The sequence below is a fragment of the Kwoniella mangroviensis genome, assembly GCF_000507465.2.
Source record: "Kwoniella mangroviensis CBS 8507 chromosome 1 map unlocalized Ctg01, whole genome shotgun sequence".
Classification (NCBI taxonomy): domain Eukaryota; kingdom Fungi; phylum Basidiomycota; class Tremellomycetes; order Tremellales; family Cryptococcaceae; genus Kwoniella; species Kwoniella mangrovensis.
The window spans coordinates 9,033,849-9,050,418 of record NW_027062533.1 but is presented as its reverse complement, the minus strand read 5'-3'; the positions used below and the strand labels follow the sequence as shown (position 1 = coordinate 9,050,418).

Below are 16,570 nucleotides of genomic sequence, written 5' to 3'. Positions count from 1 at the left end.
TTCATAATCTCATGATATCAAAGACCTACACAGCAAGTGACACTGTGGGCGCCATTTCTCTTCAACAATCATTTTTGTAGTATCGAAGAATAATGAGCAGCTCGAACCCACCTACAGTAGACGGTCAGAGTATCATTATCCCCGATCCAGAGGGCCATGCGAGAATCACCATGTATCTCGACGCCCATACTTCGGGTACCCAAAGCAATCAATGGGGGAATGACACTCGAGCTTCGCTGGAAAAAGTATTCTTGGATCACAGTTCCAATCATGGTCCCTCAGGCCCAAAGTTTACCTATAAAGAAGAAAATGGAATATCATCTTTATCTTGCAATGGTTGCGGTAATACACATGTTCACTTTGATCCCTCGACTGACCCAGATCTTGACAAGGTGAATACGATGATCAATGGATCGGATATCGTGGCATCCCAAGACGGAGAAACTCAGGTCGATGTTAAGAAGCTGTTGCAAGAACTACAAGATTTGAAGAATCTCGATAATCCACTGATTTCCACCAGGTATTCAAATGACCGACAAAAAGTTGAAACGGTAAAATTCAAGAGCGATCAAGACGAATACTTCAGACCGAATTGTATCGATCATTGTTTGGATTGCTCTCAGCTCTGGTACGATGCCGCGTTCAACAGGAAGGACCCAAAAGCTGTAGCAGGGTGTAGTCTCTGTAGTGCAGTGGTGGTAGGAGGTCTAACTGCTTTCATCGTCAGTGGACTCTCAGCAGCGGCCGCATCCCAGACTGGACTGTGAGGATGTTCTAGTAGCCGTACAACTAAGGTCAGCTCATACTTGAATGCATCGCTATATTTACGAGTTTACTGTACTGTACGCCAACATGCATCTGTCACAATTAGGCATCACTGTACTTTATCTCGAGGTAGATTGGAAAATGCACCGCCATGCCGCCAATAGCAAATGGTGAATTCTATGGATGTGTTTCGAAGTTGATCCCTTCGGACATCCCATCAACTTCCTCTAGCACCTCATGAAGCTGTGGCATGAAGACGATGCAGTCTTCTTAGGGTGCTTTTTCGCTGATCCCATTCCTAAAATTCGGCCATAGAATGGCTTCTGTCTTGCCTTTTCTTCTATCCCAGGGGCAGACGCCGTATCAGCAAGTGTAAGGGATGGGTAACACTTGTGTCAGAAGGGAAGAAACCTGACGAGAGCAGTGTCAAAGGAGATAGAGGGTCTTCTGCCATCGTCGAAATTGTCAGAGGAGGCGTATAAAGGTCAAATCTCCGTCTGGTCTTTCTTACTTACATTTACAAAACTTTAATCTCCTTCTCCATAAGAACCTCTCACGTAGAGACAAGATGGACACTCAGCCATCAACAGACGATAATCCTAGGACGGTCTTACTCAAAGACGCAAAAGGATATCCAATATACAGCTTCCACATCGACACATCTCTCTCTAAGGATACCAAGCCTGACTCTAGCAGTGAATGGGCCCAATCGGCAATTGGGAGTATCAGCGAGGCCATGTCCAAAGTATCAGATACTGGGAATAGAGGGTTCAAGCTCGAGGAAGATCGGGGGTATACCGTTTTATCATGTAATCAATGTCCCAACACTCATGTCTTCTTCGATCCTGAGTTTAGACCTGATGTAGGCCGACTGAAACTTAAGCTCAGTCAGCATACCACCAAAGATGGAGACAGTAGTGAGACCAAAGTAGATATCAAGAAGATGATGAAAGATCTTGAACAGCTCAGAACACAGAATAGTGAACTTCTCAGGGAAAAACATGCAAAACAAACCCAAAGTCACCTAAGCTAATAAGTCTCTGTTGTTGAATTGAAGGACGATGACGATGGGCCAAGTTGGGAAGATTCCTGTCTACAATGTATACAGCTTTTGTGCTATGATGCTTTCGTTGAGAATGACCCAAAGGCTTTGACAGTATGTGGGATCGGTAGTGCTGTGGTGATCGGATCTGAGGCTTTGGCGCTCGGAACTGGAATCAGCTCTGCAGCAGGTGCATGATCTTCATCGGGCCATGGACTTCGATCCTCCCTATAAGACAATTTATCTCGACTCATACAACACTCCCTCTGTTGATGAGCCCCTATCATGGCATACACAGGAATGCATACAGACATCCTGTGGGCCTACTCTTTCTTCTCCACTTTTCCACTTTCATCCACTTTGATCTGTTCATCAAACTGCTTCGCTTCCTCCGCACCTCCAAAACCTTCATCCCTACTTTCCACCTCTTCCTTCGCAACTTCCTCATCTTCTACAAAGCTCTCTTCTGACGCAGGTGAAGCTTGATCTTTAGATCTAGATTTGGATTGCAAGATATGGCGAGGGATAGGCGATTCACCTCTGATAGCCAAAGTCGCACCTGCTGGATCGGTCGTGGGTGATGCAGACCATGGAACGTGGATGGGGTCTACGTTGAATCGAGGTCCGGCAGCTGCGATTAAACCTAATCGACGTTCATTAAGGACGTATTTGATCCTTGCCATTGTCTTTCGGCACTGTCATATAAGAGTCACTAAGTGAGTCATATACCCTTATCACTGAGATGGCAGAGACTGGATCGACTGGCTCATTGTGAATGGGTAGATTGATACGGTAATACCGATGTGTAAACTCACTCTGAACGCTCGTTTGGTCAATAATTCACCATCCACTCTGTGTCCAATGCCCAACCTTCTCCTCTCTTCCCTCTGAGTAGCCAATACGTTTCTCTCCTTCAATAAGACGTACCATAACGTATGCAAGTCCTGGAACGACTTTTGTCGGAGTTCAGCTGCTGTCCATGATCGACCTATTGGTGTAGTGAAAAGATCAGTCTTATAGTTATCACCACACACAGATAGAGGGTTCGAGGACTCGAGGACAGATCATCAAGAGGATGATGAGGTATTGATGAAACTTGAGAATCTTGTTCGTCAAGACCACAAAAATGACCACAAACACGCAACGCAGGGATGCAAATCGCAAAAAAACATGTAAGGCAAGACTCACCACTATGTAAATTCGCATCATCCCTGATAAGAATTTCCAAACTACCCATATCAGATGGAGATTTATTCTGTAAGGGTGGGATTCTGGCTTTCGCAGGGGTAGGTAAATGGAAGAACTGCCATAAGGGGTGTTTGCCCCTCTTGTTGGAATCTATATTATCATAATATTCTTTTGGAGGTGGATAACTCGAAGGTTCGGGATCGCCATTTGGCAATGCGACTGGAATAGATCTAGCTGGCCTTCTCGGTATGATTTTACCCTTGGAGGTATGTGTTGGTCGAGCGGATTCGACAAACGGACTGGTATCAACCACTTCTGGCGTTGGGATGGGAGGTTCGATGGTTGATACTGAAGAAGGAATGTGTCCGTGAGTTGGAGGAGTGACGGTAGGTCCTTGGTGGTCGATCTGCCGTCCTTCGGTATGCAAGTATCGTACGAATCGGGTAAGTCGGGGTAGGCGTGACATCTTGGCTTTTTTTTGGTATACGATGATGCTATGAAAAGCGATCTCTATGCTATATGTCTCGAGAAAATGCAAGGATTCAGATGGCCGAGATGTTCAAGGTCAAGGATGGATGCATTCAACATTCTCGGATAAAATCGTGAAAATCACCGCCCAAAGATATTCAGGTGACTCAGGTTCACGCCAGTGGTGGCACTGTAGCTAGTCACTCGTTACATCGCCCGAGAGGTGCTCTCTTTTGACCATAGATATATGCATACAACATGACAAGTGTAGCGAATAAGATGAAAGAAGAAGCTTGTCGTCATTATTATGGCGCCATAGAATGGCGCCGTGATATGAGTACACCAATAGAACGCTAGGCCATCTCATCCGCCGCATACAATTCCCACTCATCCCTCACACCCTTACCCATACCTTGGATCGTCCTTTCCCCATCTACAGACTGGAACCTTCATCAGCATCTGCAGGTCGTTGGAAACGGTCAAGACAACTTACAAACCATATCCTTCTGACTCTGCAATTTGCATAAACCCTTACGTAGCTTACGCTCGCGAAGGTCCCACTAGGTAATTCTGCCACTTTTCTTCGCTTTCTACTATCCTCATCGTCATCATCGCCATCATCCGAAGCATGCCGCTGAGGTCTAGGGAGGCTATGAAAGAGCTGGATCAGAGGTGCGAGGCTGACCGGTATGTGGACCCACGGGGTCAATGTCGAAGGAGTCTGTTGAGGCAGTTGTAAAGGAAGATGGATCAATGCTGGAGAGCGATGAGGATGCACAGTTGGATTCTTCTACCAACACATATAAATCATAAGCTCAGATCATAGGATAAGGCGAAAAGTTGTGGTGATGACTCACCTTGAAACTTGAGAGTCTCACTGAACCTTCCCTACCTCTATTATCCACTATACCGACTTCGAAGCTCATATGTCTCCTACCCAACCTTTTCACTTGTAGACCCATACAAGGTAATTCTATACCCAATGGAAGCCCTCCATCATCCCTTGCTTTCCCTTTTTCCAGTCTCTTTCGATATTCGCTTAGCGAACAACCAGCTTGAATGTATGTTTGTCGAGGATTGGAAGATTGGATATGCACTACGTCGTGTAAGATACATCCTTTCGGTTGAGTATGCGGAACGGATCGTGAAGATCCAGGTGCTTGAGCTGGTGAGGAATCGGATAGTGAGACTATATATGAGTCTTTGGATTCGTCGGTCACGGCACGGAAGAGGGGAGAAAGGGAAGGAGCCGAGGTCGAGGATAGAAGGGACAACAAGGGAGGCTAAAGTAAATGCACAGCGGGTCAGCTGTGATGTCCAGTTCCAAACCACTGTAAGCTTACCTGTATTGATCCCGATAGCAGAGACATCTTCAGTGCTTCCAAGTGGACATGTGAAAGTGAAGACGAAAGGGTCATGGAGGGGAGAGAGAAGGATGTTGTATAAAGTACCTCCACTCGCTTGGTCCACCTCCAAACTCATCTTCCCTTTCTCCTCGGTTTCACTCACATCTCATCTCATCACATATCGTATATATTCCCATCAATCATCTAACATCTCCTTATATCCTTTGTCACTAACAGGTTGATCATCTGTATGTGAAAAGAGTGCCATCATGTCGATATCCAATCCATCCCACTTATTGATTTCCCGCAACTCACCTCGTTCACCCGCCCATCCTCAACTAGCCCACGCATCCACTTCGCGGCATCATCATGCTCATGTCCCCTCTTCACCGCTTCCTTCGCCCAGACAGAACTTCCTAGGTAGATGGCATCAGTCTCACTCCGCTGACGAGATAAGCTCCTCGTCATACAACGAGCGTACACAGCGAGGATCGGTCAGAGAGGGGTTCGAAGAAGATATGTTGAATCGACAAACGACCTCAGACTCCCAAAGACAAGAGGAAGGAGAAGAAGATGTAGTGATAGATGTACATCCTACTTTTCTACCTGATGCAAGCATGCCAGGTAAAGTGAAAGTGATCGTGGGTAGGAATGAATTTTATTGTCATAAGGATGTATTGTGGTTTGCGAGTCCATTCTTCCAAGGTCTGTTACAGGGAAAGTGAGTTGACTTATACATCAAGCCGACTGCATGAACAAGCTCATGCTGAATCAATCTCTGAATTATTGGTAGCTGGGCGGAGACCAATCCACTCACCAACCCTACCACACCCTCCTCATACGCTATAGACCTATCACCTACACCATCGGTCGAATTTCCCTCTTCACCGCCTACCGACACAGACCCACCTAGTCCACGACAAGTGCCCGTACCTGATGATTCAGCTCATCATCAGGAAGATGTAGACCAAGGAACAGAACAGAACGATATCCACTCATCCGAACAATCCGAATCTTCGATTCCAATCAGAGAAGATGCGCACTACAGTGATGTCAATTCAACAATAAGAATCCGGAAACCCAACCTCTACTTAGATGGAACGGACGATCCTAGTGTAGCAGATATTTTGAGGGAGTTGAGAGAGCTACCTGAAACTCCAGATGGTGTTAGAGCAATATCGGACGTATTGGAAGATCATACACCGACGTTGGGCGAGGTCATTTCGGGGCATGGCAATAGTATCGGATCGCTATCGAGATTGACTATTCAACCTCCCCCTCCTGATGCGGATCTACCAGACAATTCTGCTCCACTCATCTCACCTTCGCCTTCTATCGAATCGGTACAGACTGAACTTGCACCGTCCCATCAACCCAGCTCTGCAAGACTCTCGATTCGAACTACCAGGACAAGATCGACAATACGTCATTCTTTCTCTTCGGGTGTAGGAATGGGGGCGAGGAATCCAAAGTTGGAAGCTGTTGTTGAGCTGCATGAAGAAAGTCCAGGTGCATTCCATGATTTCTTATTTTGGGCTTATCCCCAGTGAGTCAAGCGGATCCTATACGATTTACGATTATAGCCGAAGGAAGAAGGCTGACGGTATTCGTAGTCTGGAATGTAAAGTAACCTGGACAAATGTTGAGAATGTAAGTACGCCTAATGACCCACTCCGCCAGTTGAATCTTGCACTATCTTCTTGGGCTGATGCGTTTATCTGATATCTTGTGTATAGCTACTCGCTCTCTCACTCAAACTTATCGTACCTGCCCTTCAGAAATTATGCGAACATTTCCTAATGACTCACGCATCTGGTAGACCAGTCATGGCGCTGTGTTTGGCCGAAGAACATTGTAATGCGGAACTGTATAGGGAAGCCAGTAGGTTCGTATTAGATCAGCGTGAGTACAAGTAATTTCACTATAGATACGTGGTGGCAGTGTAATGAGTGATTGTTCTAATCTTGCTTATTTGTTTGCAGCTTCTTGGGACCACAATGAGATGCAATATCTGAGTTCGCAGACTCAACTGAAATTATCCATTAGGTGAGGAGTGACACAAAGTGAACCATGTCTAGTTAACTGAAACAACTGATAAATGTGATCTTATGCTCATTATAGGCGGAACTGGTTCTTGGAGAGACTTTTGAAACTGGCCAGTATAGATGTCAAAAAGGAATATATCTGTGTGAGAGATTGTGGTCTAACTTACTAATCTCCACAAGCAAATCCAGCTGATGTTCAATGATATACTACTTAGCGAGCCGACTGTCCAGATCCATTAAGGTGTCAAACCCAGCTGGACGAGAAATGGCGTCAGGCTTATGCGGCAGTCACTCGATATGGTCCACCGCAACCTTCCGTGGCGTTCAGGTGAGCGCATTCTACGAAAAGGAATCTCAAGGCTATATAGTACAGCTAATGCGTCATGGTAGATGTTTAAGGCAACTTGAGACTTTTCCTACCAATCCTAGTTTGGTCATGTCACATCCTTTATGCCAGAGTGCAGCCAAGACATGGGTGATGAGCTGTACGTTTCCATCCGCACATCGTTTCCCACTTGTTGACCCAACCCGATGAGGGGCATTGAAGCTGATACTGATCCGTTCCCAAATGACTAAGTATTCGATAGGATGTTTCAACCAAAGTTGGTTTACTCAAATCCAGGTACTGAGAAAGTAAGTCTACTTTTCGATAATCTCGCCCACACAATCAAATTTACCTCAAACTTCCGCCCTCCGCCCTCCGATGACATACATTTTAGCTGATTGATCTTGTGTTTTATCACACTCTGCAGTACTGGTTATGGATCAATATGAATTGATGTATCACCTATTTTGAAAATGCCAAAATGGACTAACGAGGTATCCTCAAGTCGACGTCCCTCGAGATGAGCTAAGCTAAGTAACGTAGTTGTAAATGCTGTATAAATGAATTTGTCAATTATGTATGTGAGTATGAGACTTTGTATAAGAGTGAATGAATACATCTTTCATACTTTTCAACCAACCGAATACACTTAGTACAGTAAATGTAATTGTAATTACAAGGGAACGCAATGAATTTACAAAATATTCAACGATGAAGTTTACCACATATAATTGAAAAGCTAAAAAAGTAATGAGAATAACTACTCAAGTATGATACACGGATAAGTACAGAAAGTAAGAAATAACAATCAATTTACAGTATCAACCTGATCACCTAGACGATCCAGACTACGACGCACTGATGATGCAGATCTTATATTTCATTTCCATTGACCAAAGGGGCACTTTCTTCTTCTACCGCACCGTAATTCCTGAACCTGTTTGAGGTATTGGTGTTTGATCTACTATAACCTTTGGGTCTAGTTGCGACCCCAATCCCACCATTCTGACTCAACTTCGAGTTCGATCGTGATCTCGTTCTTGTAGGGTTGAATCGCACAGAATCAATCTGACCAGAAGGATCATACACTTCATATTGATATTGAGGTTGAGGTTGAGGTTGCGCATCTGAACCATTCTCCCCGGCCTCATTGACATCCGGAGTCGGAGTCGGAGTCGTGTTCGATTCTGCATTTGGCGAAGCTTGACCACTCGTAATATTGGAATTGGAAGTACTAGCTCCAGTGGCAGTTTCACCTTCATACCTTTCCCACTCATCTTCACCATCTTCATCATAAAACCCATCTTCTTCCTCTTCTTCATCTTCATCATGTATGATTTCCAAAGCTCTTCCTTTACCCTTCTTAATCAACTTATTACCCATATTCTCACCATTACCTCCTGTAGAGGGCCACGAAAGCACAACACCCGAATCAATCGCGTGATACCTCCTTCCACCAATTTCCGACCCCTCAATAGGAGGAACTTGAATATCCCTATCGTTCCTTCTGTCCGTATCGTTGAATATCTCTTCGGCTTCTCCCAGATCTCCCAAATCTTTCTTAAATACTCTTTTCAACCCCACTGGGATAAGGACAGCTACGACCACCGCGAGGAGACCCAGGATATTACGAAGAGAGAGGATATGGAAATCTGCTGCTGAGGTCATGGAGTCAAGGGATGAACCGATCGTTACGTGGATTACGGAGACGGGGGCGATTCCTACATATACAGTATATCATTAGCATTGAAATTGAATTGATAAAAGGAGCGCGGAAGTATTCACCGATGAAACAGCTCGACCAAAACATGAACATGCCTATACCCAAGTGCGGCGCGACAAAGTTGGCTACCCAGTGAGGTGGGAAGGGGGCAATACGAAGTACGAGTAGGAAAGCGAATATACTATCCCAAGTTACTTTTTTACCTTTTTTAGGATCACCCATTATTTTTGTTCGCCATGTTTCGACTCTTGCTCTGTAGAATGGCATGGTCAAGAGGGGAGGGGCGAGGAGGGAGGAGAGGGTGTAGCATAGGAGAGAACCGAAAGCGTCGCACTGTATAGAGAGAACAGATGAGCTCCGTATTCCACTTATGATTGAGCAGACACAATGATGGTGAGCACTCACCAGACAACTCAATACCAACCCATACATTATCCCATAAGCTGCTCCGAACAAGATCGAGATATACATCGATCCCGGTAAGGTGAAAGTCTGAACGAACAGGTAGGTGACCACTGCGCAGGCTAATATTCGGAGAGGGTAGAGTTTCTTGTATTTCTGGAATAAGGTGCTGTGAAAACAGAAAGGGCGGAATTGATGTCAGTTATCTTTCATGTTCTGTGAATGCCTTCTCTTCTCCGATCGGACTCTCCCATCTCCCTCCCATCTTCTCATCTACCTCCTGCTCGCTTCTCCTCTCATCCCCTTTCCTTCCCATCTTCACCGTTTTCTCTTACTGTGTTCTTCGTTCCCGTCGATTTTCCTTCTATCTATCCCATCCCGTCCCGTCCCATATCATATCATACCATCCTTACTCAATCGCACAACCAGAACAATCCACTCACTTTAAATCCTGTAGATCCTTGAAACTCCTAGGCAACTTAACCAGCCCTCTATCTTCTTTATCCAACTTCGGCATCCCAAAGTAAAAAGTAATCACCACCACAATCGTGAAGATCGTGAACAAGATAGAGAATTTGATGGCAGTTATGAAGTATGGACCTTTATACCATTTTGCTTTTTTCGTATTTGACAATAATCCCGTATTTTCATCTGCCCTATCTCCAACATCATCAGGGGTACCAGGTGATGTTAAAGGATCATCGAACAATTCGCCTTCCTCTGCTAATGATGATGTATTGCTATTTGTGCGTGAGAGTGGTAATGATTTCATATGGTTAGGTATTGCCGATGAAGTACCAGAAGGGGTGGAGTCGATATTGATTATTGTCGAATTGGGAGGTTGAGGATATTGTTTATGAAGGCTGTTGTTCGATGATGGAGAGGCGGAAGGAGGTAGGATAGGTGAAGAGTATGATGGAGGCGGTGGAGTTGACATTGTTCCAAGTGTGTGTATGTATGCTTGTGATTCAGATGAAGGATAGTGTCTGTGACAATGTACGATGTACGTTGTTTAATCCGGTCCAGCGGGATTGGGTTGCAGTAATCTAGGACAACACAAAGAACCACGTATATCCCTCTATTCGCTCGAAAGGGATGGATCAGGCTGACTTGGATGTGTTATGAGAACAATTTGTCCGACTGCCGATGGTCCTGCTTTCTATCATATATATGAGTGTTTGGGGCGATGATGATGGATGATAATGTCGACATTTACATGTAAAGTCAGCCAGTAAGATCTTATACAGCCGATGGACATGCAAGTCAAACAACAACGAACCTACCCTGGATTAGGCAAAGTGGCGCGATGAGCCAACTCTACTTACGCTTGCTCAACCTTTGATGCCTGACAGCCGCACGAAATCCCTTGTGATCTGAGCCCAGGCGACTATGCTGAAGTATAAACGGGTCTTTAAATAGGGAATTCTCCCCCTCGAGGCTGTAAACATCGTTACCAGCAGTTTCCATATGACAATGAAGACGCTAACATACTAATGAAACACCGGTAAATGACCCGTGACCGCCTCGCGCACAAAAATCTTCCCACAATACCTTCCTACGGCATCGGTGAACAACGAAGACGGAGGGAAATGGCTGTACACTCCGGAGCTCGCGAGCACTCCTAGGAGGTTCTATCAGCTCGTACTTCGAGAGCCTTTTGGAGACCTCACCTAATTGTGCGACAAAATCTCTCTCGTTGCAGATATGCTCAATGTTTCCGAAGCCGCAAAGACCACCATTATTATCACTGTTGGAGATGCCGAAATGATCTGCAGCTCCACCCAGGGTGTACAGCGCGATCTTACTTAGCGACTTCGGATCCAAATTGCTATGGAGGAGTATATCCTGAAACCGATAGCAAAGAAAGACACTGGTCAGCTGCATCGCCATGAATGGTCCACAAGCCAGAAGGCGATCGAAGGTGTATCATTCTCCTGGCTGAAGTTGGCCAGATGGCTGCTGCTGGATAAAATCATATGGGATGAAAGCCGAGACTGGTAACGACTACTCCACATACACTGGAGGGAACATGGAAAAGATCGAAGGTTCGGTTGTGGAATTTTTCCACGAAGATAAGATCAAGCTACTTCGAGGACTCACAACTAAAAGGGATAACAGTATAGCACCTTGGGAGTGTGCTATCAACACGACACGTTTTTTCTGAGGATTTCCGACGTGTTTGATCACAGCCTGTATGTGAACGTCAGCGATCGCATTTGTTGTGGACATCATCGACAGGACCGGACGCCATCCTTCGAACCGACACTCCTAACATCAACTTTCACTGCTCAATTGAGATCAGTCGATTGTTAGACTGTCTCATCCGCTGCGTACAATTCCCATCCATCCCTCACACCTCTACCCATCCCTTGAATTGTCCTTTCCCCTTCTGCGAACCAACATATCATCTTCCACTCCCGAATTTTCTGCATATAGTTCATGACACAAATCCAGCAACAGCAACTCACCTTTCGCAGATCGTCCAAGATGGGAGTCATCAGCAGCATATCTCGTTCGAGAAAACAAGTTGCCAAATCGTACGGCATTCCCAAGGTAACATTGTGTAATCCTTCGACTTTTCGACCGAACAAACGGTTCAAAGCCTTCAGGATAAGTTCAAGGGACGCACGATCGGTTCCCACTCCATTGATGCTATTAAAAGCTGAGATCAGCGTATCCTTCATCATAGCAGTCGTGAAGCGGAATGATCTTGTCACCTACAAGATCCACGCCTCGTCCTTGTATGCATGCTTCCCATGCAATCCCTCTATAGACACGCGTCTATTGGTACCTTTCAATCTATGAAGTGTTGCAAGAGCACTCCATTTATGAGAACAGACTTTGGCTAACAGAGCCAATATCACTGCCCAAATAAAGACCATGCCAAGGGCGAACTGCTTCAATAAGCCGACCAATTTCACGTCCGTACCCGGGGGTGGAAGAGGTTGGCAGATCACTCCTAGATCTCTCCACCGAGAAACGATGATCTTGAAGTCCCGCCATACCCTTTTTGAAGGACGTTCATTGTCGGCTTTGACGTGTATCGCGTTGTAGATGTAAGTAGGCATGTCTTTATACGATATTTGGTACCTTAGCAGTAGTTTCAGGCTTTGAATGTTGATCGGATTTCGTCAGTGTGAGTCAATGAGAGGATGGAAAAACAAGATTGCATAGAAGAGATAAAAGAGTAGATGCGGAACCTCTTGAACGTGAGTCCCTCACTACCAATACGATTGATTACTTGCTTGTTTTCATTCGACTTGATGTTTGATTCAACCTGACTGTGGCATCACCGACCTGAGCGTATTTCAAGCTTTGTTATCCGCATAAAGAATCGTGCCTGAACCCCAGCTCCAAACTCACTTCCGTCTGTTACAAGCAGCCAGAGGTGCATGCATACACTGTTTGACTATGACTACATATACTATACCACCTGCTGCAGTATGAGAATCATCCCGGTTGTATTCGTTGTTCCTAAATGTCATTATCGTCTTCTCGCATCGAGTTATCCGACAGTTCCAGACTTTCACGGACACGTATACGTTCGTTGTATCTTTTCGTTTCTTTCCTCTTCGCTCTTGGTTGCTAGGACAGGTGTGATGCGAACATATTCGATATCTAATATATGTAGTTGATACCCCCCTTACGCTTCACATGAATATGATATATCGCCAGCACACTGCTTGTTGATCGTTGATCATGGGTAATTTTGAGGGGATCTTTAAGAGCAGGATGAACACCCTGAAACGGGTTCAAGAGAAGAATACTCGTATGCTTATTTTCGGTGTTTTCGGACTCCTGGATTCTAAATTCTGTCGCCGACGAGCATCGCACTCAATGCAAGTGATCGACGCTTTCCCCTTCCCCCCAAGCTTTCTTGTGGAACGCCGTCAACGTAACAAGAATCGGTTGATCCGGTAAAGTTGCTCTCAATGGAGTGATCCCTAAATAAACCGGCGGTTAGAAACTTCTACTCGTATACCCCAAACTTACATCTCACTTTTCTCCCATCTCAATTGCTTCTCTTTTTCGATTCATCGTTCAAATCATTTTATGTGAATACTCCCACTCTCATCTCAGCTGGTCTACTCTGATAGCAAGGTAAGGAAGGACAGACGTCGACACTTGGGAGTACCCGTCACCGTTGGCCTTATCCTTCCCTTCCTTTCAGTGCCGCAATCGACATACGAGTATAGGGGCACCACACGACTCTTCTTATCTCTAAACGTAACGTAGTTTAGCACGTAATGTCTCCCATAGCTCGAGCGACTGCATCGGGGGGGTAGGTCACGTCTTACAACCCTGAGATGCTCGTAGAGCACCAGAATGAGTATGATCAGTGATTTTGGGCCTGTGTTGGCTACCAATCGCCAATGGATTCTGTAATCTCGAATAACGTGAGAGCAATGCGCAAGGGAGTCAAATTGGGCTGGATGGCTTCTACTCATTAGGCTTGTGCGGAGGAACAGTACATTACATGAAACATGAACGTAATGAATTCTACGTATACATTTCGGGTCAATATATAGTTCATCCCTTCTTATGCCCGACACCCCATGATATCTATACATATAACCAAAGCGGCGAACAATGTTGATTTCAAGTCCAGTTCTGCTGAGAGGTGAACGTGTCGCTAGGCCAGATAGGGGATTTGGTAGACAGAGTATCATCAGCTCACAATGTTCATCAAAAAATGAAGCGTATTTGGGAATTTCGATGTGAAAGAAAGGATGAAATAGAATCACCTCTGTTGATGTCCAATACCTCTTTGTTATCATAGTTCCAATTATCTTCTCGTCTATCTCAAATTGTCCTTCATTTATCGTATCAAACAGAAAGCAACCGTTCAACTTGAGAACTATACTTTTCTTCCTGGATGTCTCTGCGGGATCATCAAAAATCAATTCAAGCCCTGTATAGGTCAAAAAAGCCTCATCAGTGACAGAATCGTAGACGACTATGTAAGCGGGCAAAGGCGTGGCGACTTCTTGACGCTCGCCGGACACCTTGAGAGCATGAAAGAGAACATTATACATACTATCGGAGCCTAAAAGAACGTTGAAGAGTTCTTTTGGGGAACCCAGAGATTCTTTCGCCACAGAATATACATCACCAGCCCTATCGCGAGTCAAGAAGAACATATGGGTACCCTCGCCATCTGCAAACCCTGAAATTCCAAGATAGCATCAGCTTGGCTTGTCTGTGATCAGAGAAGGAAACAGTGTGAGCTTTTTACTCACTTCTTGGTGCTCGTCGATTGAAGAAAGGTCCTGTGCAGGTCATAAGTATTCTCCCATCTGAATCGACGACCTCATAATTCGCCTATGAACGAAGGAAGACCATTAAACATGATCAGCCAGGTCAGGTATGAATGAGAGTCATATTCCACTTGCCCGACCGTTGGTGTAATTCGTACGGAACCAATCACTTTTGATGACGAATGAGGAACAGAAAGTCTCCTTAGAGTCGATCGGAAATGCGGTGAGTTTTCCAGCGATCATGATAGGTGTGGTTTTGCGTTTGGAAGAAGAAGACTCAATCCCAAACGTCAGGGTGACTTGAGGTAAGTTTTCTGCAGACGATGACATCATCGCGCCATACTTCTGGGTGGCAACACGTGCACTTTTCGAGGAAATGTCTTATATACCCAAATAACAACATTTTGATGTCTTATATACCCAGTTTTCTAAAAACAAGTCTGATATACCCAAAACTCACTCTTATTCTGAGATATTCAGCTTACTTCCGTTGGAATGTCCCGAAGCTGTATAGAAGGATCTGCCGGCTTTGATAGCACCCTCTTGAAGAGGTTGAGAGGTAGACGGAGGATCGATATACCATGCTACAAGCGAAGTAAGCCGTTGTTTGCATGTCGCAGAAACGGAATATACCGATAGGACGCGGTTCTACCGAGTTGGATGTATAGCTCTCATCTGATACATATGTAATCGATCTGAATCAGCTGATTTGAACGATTGACAACGAAAACAGAAACTGACTTACTGTTATAGCTTGACTCATCGACTGTAAGAATGACGACCGCACCGTCATCGCGAGGATCAAAGGTGAAGTAGTGTGACTTCCTCAGCCTAGTATGGAGTCATCATCAGCTCCTCCACATTGTCACAAAACCGGCAGATGATTGTAAGGCCACATACAAATCTCCATTGATCAGGGATATTGGCAGTGGCGGATATTGGCAGTGGCGGGATGATTGGTATTTGATCGTAAGAATGTCTATTCAACATCGCATGAGCTGGTGACTCGCTTGAAACCTTGGCCGAACATAAAGCTCACGGCGTTTTTTATGACAGGATGCCATTCGAATTGTGCTTCAATGCAAATCACTTATCAGCTGTGAGCTCAGTGAGAGCATGGAGCAAGCTGTACTCACCTCCTATCGTAGCATTATACACCGAAGAATTGTACAAAGCGCAAGTAGACGCATGTACACCGACAAAGTTCCCGCCTGATTGGATATAACGATGAAAGGCTCGTTCACCTTGTTCGTCAAGTGCTACACCCAGGTGTATTGCGGAGGATCAGCTTTACAACGAACACATCTTTGGAGAATAAGCAGATGAGGAGAGCAAGGCACTCATCTTCACCGCTTACTGAGATGAACATCAAGGCATCGTACTGTCTGAGATGATTATCGTTGGACAGTGCTTTATCTCTGTCACCCAAAATATCAAAGCCGACGTCAGCTCATCAAGAAGAGAAGTACAGTATATCCCGTAGTTCGGTGTGCCACAACCTACTGTAGGAAAAGGTTGTGTTTGGATTGTACTATGAAAATCGTAGGCAGAAAATAGAAAAGAATCCTAATAGAAGAGAGCGATAGGACTGTCACTGCCCAATGTGAACTGGTAGCAAGAGGGAAGGAAGAGAAGAAGAATGAGAAGATAAGTACGATCTTTCTTTTCCATTCAAGTAACACAACGAAAACATTACATTCTACTTGAAACATGAATCAAAGAATTTCCCCACTCACTCTGTAAAATCAAATTCGACACCCCACCTTACCCCCTCACTGACCAACACGGAAATAGCAGTAGGTATCGAATTTTGTCGGAGCCCATCAGTGGAGGTATATACCAATACCTTTGGGATGTTCATCGAGGTGGAGGGATGGATCAGGTGATCTTCATTTGATGAGGCGTACACTCCGTAGGAACCGAGGGATCCGTTGGATCGACGGGTGAGAAGGAGATAGAGGAATAGGATTATATATAGAAGATTGACATTGTTTAGAACCACACACTA

At 45.1% G+C, this 16,570-nt stretch overlaps 9 protein-coding genes across 9 annotated transcripts; 3 read left to right on the top strand and 6 right to left on the bottom strand.

Annotated features, from left to right (window-relative positions):
* Positions 1 to 92: 92 nt before the first annotated feature.
* Positions 93 to 767, top strand: I203_103427 (uncharacterized protein; the record flags this gene model as incomplete). Its single annotated transcript, XM_019149400.1, has 1 exon — positions 93 to 767. One exon carries the CDS (start codon positions 93 to 95, stop codon positions 765 to 767), a length of 675 nt encoding a protein of 224 aa, XP_019001425.1.
* A 566-nt stretch (positions 768 to 1,333) lies between these two features.
* I203_103426 (uncharacterized protein) lies at positions 1,334 to 2,005 on the top strand (the record flags this gene model as incomplete). Its single annotated transcript, XM_019149399.1, has 2 exons — positions 1,334 to 1,745; positions 1,803 to 2,005. The coding sequence occupies 2 exons, from the start codon at positions 1,334 to 1,336 to the stop codon at positions 2,003 to 2,005; spliced, it is 615 nt and encodes a 204-aa protein (XP_019001424.1).
* Positions 2,006 to 2,130: 125 nt separating this feature from the next.
* On the bottom strand, positions 2,131 to 3,461 carry I203_103425 (mitochondrial 54S ribosomal protein uL29m; the record flags this gene model as incomplete). The annotated part of the gene is made up of 3 exons (XM_019149398.1): positions 2,131 to 2,502; positions 2,623 to 2,795; positions 2,996 to 3,461. The coding sequence occupies 3 exons, from the start codon at positions 3,459 to 3,461 to the stop codon at positions 2,131 to 2,133; spliced, it is 1,011 nt and encodes a 336-aa protein (XP_019001423.1).
* A 355-nt stretch (positions 3,462 to 3,816) lies between these two features.
* On the bottom strand, positions 3,817 to 4,833 carry I203_103424 (uncharacterized protein; the record flags this gene model as incomplete). Its single annotated transcript, XM_019149397.1, has 4 exons — positions 3,817 to 3,903; positions 3,957 to 4,253; positions 4,321 to 4,746; positions 4,807 to 4,833. 4 exons carry the CDS (start codon positions 4,831 to 4,833, stop codon positions 3,817 to 3,819), a joined length of 837 nt encoding a protein of 278 aa, XP_019001422.1.
* Positions 4,834 to 5,078: 245 nt separating this feature from the next.
* I203_103423 (uncharacterized protein) lies at positions 5,079 to 7,633 on the top strand (the record flags this gene model as incomplete). Its single annotated transcript, XM_065517317.1, has 10 exons — positions 5,079 to 5,530; positions 5,603 to 6,355; positions 6,423 to 6,459; positions 6,546 to 6,711; positions 6,792 to 6,855; positions 6,931 to 6,997; positions 7,070 to 7,182; positions 7,245 to 7,339; positions 7,432 to 7,487; positions 7,607 to 7,633. 10 exons carry the CDS (start codon positions 5,079 to 5,081, stop codon positions 7,631 to 7,633), a joined length of 1,830 nt encoding a protein of 609 aa, XP_065374135.1.
* A 419-nt stretch (positions 7,634 to 8,052) lies between these two features.
* Positions 8,053 to 10,241, bottom strand: I203_103422 (uncharacterized protein; the record flags this gene model as incomplete). Its single annotated transcript, XM_019149395.1, has 4 exons — positions 8,053 to 8,900; positions 8,965 to 9,235; positions 9,308 to 9,473; positions 9,748 to 10,241. 4 exons carry the CDS (start codon positions 10,239 to 10,241, stop codon positions 8,053 to 8,055), a joined length of 1,779 nt encoding a protein of 592 aa, XP_019001420.1.
* Positions 10,242 to 10,794: 553 nt separating this feature from the next.
* I203_103421 (uncharacterized protein) lies at positions 10,795 to 12,372 on the bottom strand (the record flags this gene model as incomplete). The annotated part of the gene is made up of 5 exons (XM_019149394.1): positions 10,795 to 10,925; positions 10,975 to 11,149; positions 11,405 to 11,494; positions 11,773 to 11,956; positions 12,026 to 12,372. The coding sequence occupies 5 exons, from the start codon at positions 12,370 to 12,372 to the stop codon at positions 10,795 to 10,797; spliced, it is 927 nt and encodes a 308-aa protein (XP_019001419.1).
* Positions 12,373 to 15,024: 2,652 nt separating this feature from the next.
* I203_103420 (uncharacterized protein) lies at positions 15,025 to 15,355 on the bottom strand (the record flags this gene model as incomplete). Its single annotated transcript, XM_065517316.1, has 3 exons — positions 15,025 to 15,146; positions 15,196 to 15,237; positions 15,304 to 15,355. 3 exons carry the CDS (start codon positions 15,353 to 15,355, stop codon positions 15,025 to 15,027), a joined length of 216 nt encoding a protein of 71 aa, XP_065374134.1.
* A 120-nt stretch (positions 15,356 to 15,475) lies between these two features.
* Positions 15,476 to 16,423, bottom strand: I203_103419 (uncharacterized protein; the record flags this gene model as incomplete). Its single annotated transcript, XM_065517315.1, has 5 exons — positions 15,476 to 15,541; positions 15,602 to 15,636; positions 15,699 to 15,821; positions 15,913 to 15,980; positions 16,299 to 16,423. The coding sequence occupies 5 exons, from the start codon at positions 16,421 to 16,423 to the stop codon at positions 15,476 to 15,478; spliced, it is 417 nt and encodes a 138-aa protein (XP_065374133.1).
* Between the last annotated feature and the right edge of the window lie 147 nt (positions 16,424 to 16,570).